Consider the following 11,974-nt stretch of genomic DNA (forward strand, 5'->3'; position numbering starts at 1 on the left):
ATATTCGGGTCGGCTTATATTCGAGTATATACGGTAATGTAATTTTATTAGTATCTCGGCTTATACTGGAGTCAAATGTTTTCCCAGTTTTTTTGTGGTAAAATTAGGTGCCTCGGCTTATATTCGGGTCGGCTTATATTCGAGTATATACGGTAATGTAATTTTATTGGTATCTCGGCTTATACTGGAGTCAATGTTTTCCCAGGTTTTTTTGTGGTAAAATTAGGTGCCTCGGCTTATATTCGGGTCGGCTTATACTCGAGTATATACGGTAATGTAATTTTATTGGTATCTCGGCTTATCATAATGTCAGGACAGATTGCCATGTTGATTGAGCAATGCATTTGTCTCATTACGTTTGAACACGTTACAGGCCTCCAGGAGTCTTGAGTAGATGAAAATGAGCCAGCGGTGTGTTGCAACAGCGAAAGAAGCCAATGCAGTTCTAAGATGTATCTCTTCTCCTGGCTCTTCCAGGTTCGATCCTGAGACGCTGGAAACGGAACTGGTTCGTCTTGTGGGTGGACGGGGCCCTCGTCTATTACCACGATGACACCGGCCACGACATGGACGGGCGCATCAACGTCAAGTTCAACTGCCGGGACGTCCGGATAGGGCGCGAGTGTCGTGGTGAGTGGGCTCATTGTGTTGTCGAAGGCTTTCATGGCCGGAATCTCTGGCTCTGCTGTGAGTTTGTATGGCCAGAATCACTGGGTTGCTATGAGTTTTCCGCACTATATGGCCACGTTCCAGAAGCATTCTCTCCTGACGTTTCGCCCACATCTACGGCAGGCCTCCTCAGAGGTTGTGTGAGGCAGGTGAGCTTGATATATCTGTGGAATGATGCCCAGGGTGAGAGAAAGAACTCTTTGCCTGTTTGCGAAGGTTGCAATCGCCCACCTTGATGAGTATTGCTGGCCACGTTCCAGAAGCATTCTCTCCTGACGTTTCGCCCACATCTACGGCAGGCCTCCTCAGAGGTTGTGTGAGGCAGGTGAGCTTGATATATCTGTGGAATGATGCCCAGGGTGAGAGAAAGAACTCTTTGCCTGTTTGTGAAGGTTGCAATCGTCCACCTTGATGAGTATTGCTGGCCACATTCCGGAAGCATTCTCTCCTGACGTTTCGCCCACATCTATGGCAGGCATCTTCAGAGGTTGTGTGAGGCAGGTGAGCTTGATATATCTGTGGAATGATGCCCAGGGTGAGAGAAAGAACTCTTTGCCTGTTTGTGAAGGTTGCAATCGTCCACCTTGATGAGTATTGCTGGCCACGTTCCGGAAGCATTCTCTCCTGACGTTTCGCCCACATCTATGGCAGGCATCTTCAGAGGTTGTGTGAGGCAGGTGAGCTTGATATATCTGTGGAATGATGCCCAGGGTGAGAGAAAGAACTCTTTGCCTGTTTGCGAAGGTTGCAATCGTCCACCTTGATGAGTATTGCTGGCCACGTTCCGGAAGCATTCTCTCCTGACGTTTCGCCCACATCTACGGCAGGCATCTTCAGAGGTTGTGTGAGGCAGGTGAGCTTGATATATCTGTGGAATAATGCCCAGGGTGAGAGAAAGAACTCTTTGCCTGTTTGCGAAGGTTGCAATCGTCCACCTTGATGAGTATTGCTGGCCACGTTCCGGAAGCATTCTCTCCTGACGTTTCGCCCACATCTACGGCAGGCATCTTCAGAGGTTGTGTGAGGCAGGTGAGCTTGATATATCTGTGGAATGATGCCCAGGGTGAGAGAAAGAACTCTTTGCCTGTTTGCGAAGGTTGCAATCGTCCACCTTGATGAGTATTGCTGGCCACGTTCCGGAAGCATTCTCTCCTGACGTTTCGCCCACATCTATGGCAGGCCTCTTCAGAGGTTGTGTGAGGCAGGTGAGCTTGATATATCTGTGGAATGATGCCCAGGGTGAGAGAAAGAACTCTTTGCCTGTTTGCGAAGGTTGCAATCGTCCACCTTGATGAGTATTATTGGCCACGTTCCGGAAGCATTCTCTCCTGACGTTTCGCCCACATCTACGGCAGGCATCTTCAGAGGTTGTGTGAGGCAGGTGAGCTTGATATATCTGTGGAATGATGCCCAGGGTGAGAGAAAGAACTCTTTGCCTGTTTGTGAAGGTTGCAATCGTCCACCTTGATGAGTATTGCTGGCCACGTTCCGGAAGCATTCTCTCCTGACGTTTCGCCCACATCTACAGCAGGCCTCCTCAGAGGTTGTGTGAGGCAGGTGAGCTTGATATATCTGTGGAATGATGCCCAGGGTGAGAGAAAGAACTCTTTGCCTGTTTGCGAATGTTGCAATCGCCCACCTTGATTAGTATTGCAAAGCCTGGCTTCTTCCTGCCTGGGGGAATCCTTTGTTGGGAGGTGTTAGCTGGCCCCGATTGTTTCTTGTCTGGATTTCCCCTCTCTTCTGAGTGTCTCCAGATAGGAAACCCTCAAGGCGAGCTAACACCTCACAACAAAGGATTCCCCCTCCCCCCCGCCAGGCAGGAAGCAGCCAGGCTTTGCAGCTACAAGGCTTTTCAGTGCTCATCACACTTGCCTCAAGCAGACAAGGGTTCTTGCTCCCACCCTGGACATTAAGATAGACCCAGTCGAGCAAAGGAAGTGTAAATAAAGGATTCCCCCCAGGCAGGAAGCAGCCAGGCTTTGCAGCTACAAGGCTTTTCAGTGCTCACCACACTTGCCTCAAGCAGACAAGGGTTCTGGCTCCCACCCTGGACATTAAGATAGACCCAGTCGAGCAAAGGAAGTGTAAATAAAGGATTCCCCCCCAGGCAGGAAGCAGCCAGGCTTTGCAGCTACAAGGCTGTTCAGTGCTCATCACACTTGCCTCAAGCAGACAAGGGTTCTTGCTCCCACCCTGGACATTAAGATAGACCCAGTCGAGGAAAGGAAGTGTAAATAAAGGATTCCCCCCAGGCAGGAAGCAGCCAGGCTTTGCAGCTACAAGGCTGTTCAGTGCTAATCACATTTGCCTCAAGCAGACAAGGGTTCTGGCTCCCACCCTGGACATTAGACAGACCCAGTCGAGCAAAGGAAGTGTAAATAAAGGATTCCCCCCAGGCAGGAAGCAGCCAGCCCTTGAACCTGCAAGGCCTTTCAGTGCTAATCAAGCTGGCCAATTACAACATTGACACTTTCCTTAAACAGACAAGACTTCTTTCTCTCACCCTGGGCATTATTCCACAGATATGTAAACCCCACTTGCCTAGTTTCCAACAGACCTCAAAACCTCTGAGGATGCCTGCCACATATGTGGGTGAAACGCCAGGAGAGAATGCTTCTGGAACATGGCCAGACAGATTGGAAAACTCACAACAACCCAGTGGGTTTATTGTTATTACAAGGGTCTCCGTCATTGCTTTCTTATGAGGCTGAGATATTGTGACTTGCCCAGGGTCACCCATTGCTAAGCAGGGATTCGAACTCAGGTCTCCTTGCAACACTTAGACCCATTTTTCTCCAGATTTGGGAAGCTTCCCCGTTTCTTCCCAGACCTGAGATTCAAAAAACAAATGTAGATAGAAAGCATCTTAAAAAAGGAATAAGTAAAAGCCTGCTGGAGGTATTTGCTGGACTGCAATCGTAAACAATCGGGAAGATCTAACCCATTTGAGACGGAAAAATAATCAATGCAACAAACAGTGTGCTGCTAAAAAGCCCAAACTGTCGATTCCTCAAAGACGGTTGAACTGAAAAATCTTTGCAAATGGAAAGCAAATCACAGTTAAGAACATCCTCTTTTCCTGGTAGCAGAACCTTTCAGGTTCAAGTTTTAAATAAAAGAAAAATACAATTAACGTTGAAGGAAAACTTCATGGCAGTTTGGTTGCCAGTATTAAAACAAAAACAAAAACCTCTAAAATCAGGACAGTAAATAAAGAACAACACTCAGAAGAACAGGGGAATTCCAGACGGGAAGCAATCAGGGCCAGCTTAACACCTTCCCAACAAAGGATCTCCCCCAGGCAGGAAGCTGCAAGGCTTTGCAATGCTAATCAAGGCGGCCAATGGCAACATTCACACTTGCCTCCAACAGACAAGAGTTCTTTCTTTCTCCCACCCAACAGATATATCAACCCCACTTGCCTAGTTTCCAACAGACCTCACAACCTCTGTGGATGCCTGCCATAGATGTGGGCGAAATGTCAGGAGAGAATGCTGCTTCTGGAACATAGTCATACAGCCCGGAAAACTCACAGCAACCCTTCATGACAGTCTAGTACAGTGACGGCCAACCTATGACACGCGTGTCAGCACTGACACGCCTAGCCATTTTTGCTGACACGCAGCCGCATGCAGATTGATTGGATGACTATGTCTTTTGTGGGCAAATTTAGTGTGATTTGGTCCAGTGGTTTTGTTGTTTACTCCATGGGAATTATGTAATATATATATATATATATATATACATACAGTAGAGTCTCACTTATCCAACATAAACGGGCCAGCAGAATGTTGGATAAGTGAATATGTTGGATAATAAGGAGAGATTAAGAAAAAGTCTATTAAACATCAAAATAGGTTATGATTTTACAAATTAAGCACCAAAACATCATGTTATACAACAAATTTGACAGAAAAAGTAGTTCATTACACATTAATGCTATGTAGTAATTACTGTATTTACGAATTTAGCACCAAAATATCATGATATATTGAAAACATTGACTACAAAAATGCGTTGGATAATCCAGAACGTTGGATAAGCGAGTGTATATATATACAGTAGAGTCTCACTTATCCATCGCTGCCACCAAAATGTAAAGAAGTGTGATGACAGGGATGGAATCTTTTTGGGTCCCACCGCTGCCACCAAATTGCGAAGGATTCACCTTCTACCTCTATGTATTCCACTTTTCTATGTTGTCGCTGCCACCACCTTTGAAAGATGCTTTGCTCAAATAATAAGCAACATTTGAAGAAACAGTAACTTGTTTATTTATAGCACAAAGCTTGATGGTTGCAAGAATGTTATATCTTGAGGTGAACGATGTTACTTCTGTACAGTAAGTGTTGCAAGACTTCTCAATAGTTTCACTGAGCTTAGTATGGTATCAGCTTTATATTACTTGTTTCTTTCAGTTAGGAATATTGTCCTTCTTGAACTTAGTTGATCTGTACCCGATCAAACTTGGACTGGGGAGTTTAACTGGTTAACCCTAGCCCTCCTTGACTTAGGGATATAGCCTCAGCTCTTTAGTTATTCCTACTAAAGGCTCAGCAACTTTAATTTTAGCCCTTCTCCGCTAAAACTCTCTAGCTGCTCAACTTCCTCCCACAATCTCTTTTTTTCGATCACACTCCTTTCTCACTGAACAGAACCAACTGCTCTGCTCAACCGACAAACTCCAACTGCCAAATTCCAACTGCTAAATTTTTAATTCTAAGGCTTCCACCAGCCAGGTGAAGCCACGCCCCTTTTCCTGGCCATGCCTTAGAGCAGGGGTCCCCAAACTAAGGCCCGGGGGCCGGATGCGGCCCTCCAAGGCCATTTACCTGGCCCCCGCCAAAGTCTGAAATGACTTGAAGGCACAACAACAATCCTACTTGATTATCTCATTGGCCAGAAGCAGGCCCACACTTCCCACTGAAATCCTGATAAGTTTACAGTATGTTGGTTAAAATTATTTTTATTTTTAAATATTGTATTGTTCTTTCATTTACTAATATTGTAAATGAAATATTGTAATGAATGATATGGTAATAATATAATATATTGTATATACATATAATATTGATAATAATAGTATAATGTAATACAATATAATATTTATTTATTTATAACAGTATTTCTACCCTGCCCTTCTCACCCAATAGGGGACTCAGGGTGGCTAATAATAATAATACAATATAATAATATTGTATAATATAATAATATTATTTATATATTATATATTAAATGTAATATTACTAATAATATTACGGTATAATGGTATAGTACAATATAGTAATATATAATGCTAATATTGGGCTATGCTAATAATATAATGTATTGTATGTACATACAACTTGTAAGCCGCTCTGAGTCCTCTTCGGGGTGAGAGAGGGTGGGGTATAAATGTATCAAATAAATAAATAATTGTTGCTGTTTTTTGTTTTGTTTTTTGGCACTACAAATAAGACATGTGTAGTGAGCATAGGAATTTGTTTGGTTTTTTTTTTCAAATGATAATTTGGCCCCTCAACAATCTGAGGGACCATGAATCGGCCCTCCACTTAAAAAGTTTGAGGACCCCTGCCTTAGAGGCTCCCAGCTTCTGTATAAGAATAGCTGAAATATATAACCTTAAACAGTCAACCTAAACATAGCAATCATGAATAAAACACAATGATCATGACAGCTTTACAAGTATATATATATATATATATATATATATATATATATATATATATTCTATTATTCTATTATTCTATTATTATTGTAGTATATTATTATATTATTACTATTATATTATATTATTATTCATTATTCATGACTACATTGAAACTACGATAGAGAGAAATCAGTGTGGAAACTGCAAGAGGTACCACAGATCAATGGAAATAATGGTAGTAAATAGTTTTTGATTTATTAAATACAGTTATATATTACTATTATATATTTTTGTTATTTAAACTATACATATTGCGAAATTATGGGTTTTTTTCTCGAAGTGACACACCACCCAAGTCATGCTACGTTTTTTGGTGAATTTTGACACACCAAGCGCAAAAGGTTGCCCATCATTGGTCTAGATCAGGGGTCCCCAAACTAAGGCCCGGGGGCCGGATGCGGCCCTCCAAGGTCATTTACCTGGCCCCCACCCTCAGTTTTGTAATATAATATTTTTATATCAGTTTTAATAATATAATATATTGTGTATACATATAATATTGATAATAATCTTATTATTATCTTGCAATATAATACAAAGAGTAATACCATATAATTAATTATATGGTATATATTACATATTATATAATAGTATAGTGGTATAGTTCAATATAGTAATATATAATGCTAATATTGTGTTATGCTAATAATATAGTATATTGTATGTGCATACAGCTGCCCTGAGTCCCCTTCGGGGTGAGACGGGTGGGATATAAATGTAGTAAATAAATGCAGTAAATAAATAATTAATTTTCGACTTGGGCTCGGCCAAAGTTTGAAATAACTTGAAGGCACACAACAACAACAACAACAACAATCCCAATTAACTTGACTATCTCATTGGCCAGAAGCAGGCCCACACTTTTCATTGAAATCCTAATAGATTTATGTTGGTTAAAATTGTTTTCATTTTTAAATATTGTATTCTTTCATTGTTGTTGTTGTTGCCCTACAAATAAGACATGTGCAGTATGCATAGGAATTTGTTTGTACAGTAGAGTCTCACTTATCCAAGCCTCGCTTATCCAAGCCTCTGGATTATCCAAGCCATTTTTGTGGTCAATGTTTTCAATATATCGTGATATTTTGGTGCTAAATTCGTAAATACAGTAATTACAACATAACATTACTGTATATTGAACTACTTTTTCTGTCAAATTTGTTGTATAACATGATGTTTTGGTGCTTACTTTGTAAAGTCATACCCTAATTTGATGTTTAATAGGCTTCTCCTTAGTCCCTCCTTATTATCCAAGGTATTCGCTTATCCAAGCTTCTGCCGGCCCGTTTAGCTTGGATAAGTGAGACTCTACTGTATTTTTTTTCAAATGATAATTCAGCCCCTCCACAGTCTGAAGGATTGTGGACCGGCCCTCTGCTTCAAAAGTTTGGGGACCCCTGGTCTAGTATATTGAAGGTGGGGCCTGGTAGTTTTCTGCTGCTTCGGAGATTAAGACATGGAGCGATGGATTCCAACCACAGGAAAAAAAAAAGATTCCACCTTAACATTAGGAAGAAACTTCCTGTCAATCAGGGCTGTCCACTCGTGGAATGCATGCTGCCTTGGAGTCCAGTGGAGGCTACTGTCGCACCTCAGGATAGCTTCACCTTGCTAAAGACACCAGGCTGCACACAGAACGTAGTCTTTTGTAGTTCATTAGAAAATAGGGAAAAGATAGTTCATGAAAGGTAAAAGTTCAGTTCCAAAAAACTAGTTACAAAAACAAGGCTGTAAGAAGCAAATCCACCAAAACATTAGGCATGAAGCAAGGTCTTTCCAAAGAAGCCAAAGTCCCAGAAACGAGACGACATCCAGGCTACAAGGTAATACAGGAGAGCCGACTTGGTTCGTGATTCAAGCGAGGAAATTGCTTTGACAAAGATCTCCCTTTCAGCAGACTGTTTTAATAGCATGACATGAAGGCATTTCTTTGTCCTTTGCCCTCCCTCTTATTTGCTATTTGGAGGCTTCTGGGCAACCTCCAAAATTCCAACTGACTAGCACGATCGAGAGAAGCGGCCTCATCGTCAAGGCTACTGAGCTCGTTAGTGTTATCAGAGCTACACTCCCCTTCTGCTTCTTGCACCTGAAAACCATCATCAGTAACAACATCATTTCTCCCCATGGGAAAAAAAACTCCCTGCTCTTCCTCTCCCACAGCAGGAACACTCTGCACTTGAATCCCATAATTCCCATCAGAGTCATCTTGAAACTGGATCCCATCATTATGCACTTGCATCCCAGAGTCACACAAAGGCAAAGGCTGAGTCACAACAGCTCCTTCCTTCTCTGGAGGCTTTTAAGCAGTGGCTGGATGGTCATCCGGCGGGAGGGCTTTGATCATGTAGCCACACATGGCAGAATAGGATTGGGCTGGATTTATTTATTTACAGTATTTATATTCCGCCCTTCTCACCCCAAAGGGGACTCAGAGCAGATCACAGAACATACGTATGTGGCAAACATTCAGTGTTGTTTATAAACAGACAAGACAGACAATTGAATATAGATAGACTTTTCCCATCTTCGGCATCTTGGAGGCTTGTGCTTGGTTCTGGCCATGGGGTGTGTGTGTGTGTGGGGGGGGGGGGGGGTTGTTATTGTTCAATTTCCCTGCCAAAGAGCTTTGTTTGTAAACTTCTCCCTTGATCGAATCACTGACATTTTTCCGGCATTTCCTTATGGGTGTCTTAAATTCCCTCCCTGCTTTTAAGCAGTACCTATTTATCTACTCACATTTTGCACTGCTACCCTGTTTCCCCTAAAATAAGACATCCCCAGAAAATAAGACCTAGTAGAGGTTTTGCTGAATTGCTAAATATAAGGCCTCCCCGAAAGTAAGACCTAGCAAAGTTTTTGTTTCAAAGCATGCCCAATGAACAGAACATGCAGGATCGGTAAATGTACATACCATAGAGTGTTGTATATGGAAATAATGGTAATAACAAGAAATTCTTGATAGGATTCACAGTTTGTCTGGTTATGCTGGTTTGTGATAACAACTACTGTACAGTATATAATAAAGGTTCGGGGTTTTTTGTTCAACAATAAATGTGAATTCTTCTTCATGGAAAAATAAGACATCCCCTGAAAATAAGACCTAGTGCATCTTTGGGAGCAAAAAATAATATAAGACACTGTCTTATTTTCGGGGAAACACGGTATGTAAGTGGAAGCTGGGCTTCAAGGCCAGGAACTCTTCCTGACCTGTGCTCTGAACAGTCAACCTTTTGATTGACAAGATTTACTGCAGCTGGTGGTTTAACCTGCTGTGCTAAAGCCAGGTAGCTTTGGGGGTCCCTTCCAAACCTGTTGCTTCATATGACACCCCACAACAGATCTGAGAAATCTTGGCACAATGGGAGGTGCTAGATTTAGACCAGGGTCCCCAAACTACTGTGGCCCTCCAAGGTCATTGACCTGGCCCCTGTCCTAAACTTTATACTTAGGATTGACCTGAGTCTATCTGGTCTTTGGAGGTCTCTTTGCTTACCTACGGCCTGATGAGACCATCTAGATGGCTTTTGGAGGTCACTTTCCTTACCTATGGTTTTATGAAACCATCTAGATGGTCTTTGAGGGTCCGTTTCCTTATCTATGGTCTTCTGATGGCCTTAAGAGATCATCTAGATGGCCTTTGAGGGTCTCTTTCTTTACCTATGGTCTTATGAGACCATCTAGATGGCTTTTGGAGGTCACTTTCCTTACCTATGGTCTTATGAGACTGTCTATATGGCCTTTGAGGGTCACTTTCCTTACCTATGGTCTTATGAAACCATCTAGATGGTCTTTGAGGGTTCCTTTCCTTACCTATGATCTTCTGATGGCCTGATGAGATCATCTAGTTGGCGTTTGAGCGTCCCTTTCCTTACCTATGGTCTTATGAAATCATCTAGATAGTCTTTGAGGTCCCTTTCCTTATCTATGGTCTTCTGATGGCCTTAAGAGATCATCTAGATGGCCTTTGAGGGTCTCTTTCTTTACCTATGGTCTTATGAGACCATCTAGATGGCTTTTGGAGGTCACTTTCCTTACCTATGGTCTTATGAGACTGTCTAGATGGCCTTTGAGGGTCACTTTCCTTACCTATGGTCTTATGAAACCATCTAGATGGTCTTTGAGGGTTCCTTTCCTTACCTATGATCTTCTGATGGCCTGATGAGATCATCTAGTTGGCCTTTGAGCGTCCCTTTCCTTACCTATGGTCTTATGAAATCATCTAGATAGTCTTTGAGGTCCCTTTCCTTATCTATGGTCTTCTGATGGCCTTAAGAGATCATCTAGATGGCCTTTGAGGGTCTCTTTCTTTACCTATGGTCTTATGAGACCATCTAGATGGCTTTTGGAGGTCACTTTCCTTACCTATGGTCTTATGAGACTGTCTAGATGGCCTTTGAGGGTCACTTTCCTTACCTATGGTCTTATGAAACCATCTAGATGGTCTTTGAGGGTTCCTTTCCTTACCTATGATCTTCTGATGGCCTGATGAGATCATCTAGTTGGCGTTTGAGCGTCCCTTTCCTTACCTATGGTCTTATGAAATCATCTAGATAGTCTTTGAGGTCCCTTTCCTTATCTATGGTCTTCTGATGGCCTTAAGAGATCATCTAGATGGCCTTTGAGGGTCTCTTTCTTTACCTATGGTCTTATGAGACCATCTAGATGGCTTTTGGAGGTCACTTTCCTTACCTATGGTCTTATGAGACTGTCTAGATGGCCTTTGAGGGTCACTTTCCTTACCTATGGTCTTATGAAACCATCTAGATGGTCTTTGAGGGTTCCTTTCCTTACCTATGATCTTCTGATGGCCTGATGAGATCATCTAGTTGGCCTTTGAGCGTCCCTTTCCTTACCTATGGTCTTATGAAATCATCTAGATAGTCTTTGAGGTCCCTTTCCTTATCTATGGTCTTCTGATGGCCTTAAGAGATCATCTAGATGGCCTTTGAGGGTCTCTTTCTTTACCTATGGTCTTATGAGACCATCTAGATGGCTTTTGGAGGTCACTTTCCTTACCTATGGTCTTATGAGACTGTCTAGATGGCCTTTGAGGGTCACTTTCCTTACCTATGGTCTTATGAAACCATCTAGATGGTCTTTGAGGGTTCCTTTCCTTACCTATGATCTTCTGATGGCCTGATGAGATCATCTAGTTGGCGTTTGAGCGTCCCTTTCCTTACCTATGGTCTTATGAAATCATCTAGATAGTCTTTGAGGTCCCTTTCCTTATCTATGGTCTTCTGATGGCCTTAAGAGATCATCTAGATGGCCTTTGAGGGTCTCTTTCTTTACCTATGGTCTTATGAGACCATCTAGATGGCTTTTGGAGGTCACTTTCCTTACCTATGGTCTTATGAGACTGTCTAGATGGCCTTTGAGGGTCACTTTCCTTACCTATGGTCTTATGAAACCATCTAGATGGTCTTTGAGGGTTCCTTTCCTTACCTATGATCTTCTGATGGCCTGATGAGATCATCTAGTTGGCCTTTGAGCGTCCCTTTCCTTACCTATGGTCTTATGAAATCATCTAGATAGTCTTTGAGGTCCCTTTCCTTATCTATGGTCTTCTGATGGCCTTAAGAGATCATCTAG

General features: G+C 42.4%; 1 protein-coding gene across 5 annotated transcripts in view; it reads left to right on the top strand.

Moving 5' to 3' along the window:
- Positions 1 to 11,974, top strand: part of plekhb1 (pleckstrin homology domain containing B1) — a 93,471-nt gene that overhangs the window by 37,113 nt on the left and 44,384 nt on the right. For all 5 annotated transcript variants that reach the window (XM_062974447.1, XM_062974450.1, XM_062974449.1 and 2 more), the window contains exon 3: positions 478 to 630. In XM_062974447.1, coding sequence (XP_062830517.1) covers positions 478 to 630 — 153 coding nt within the window. The remainder of the gene's footprint in view (positions 1 to 477; positions 631 to 11,974) is intronic.

This window comes from Anolis carolinensis, chromosome 3 (assembly GCF_035594765.1).
Source record: "Anolis carolinensis isolate JA03-04 chromosome 3, rAnoCar3.1.pri, whole genome shotgun sequence".
Lineage (NCBI taxonomy): Eukaryota > Metazoa > Chordata > Lepidosauria > Squamata > Dactyloidae > Anolis > Anolis carolinensis.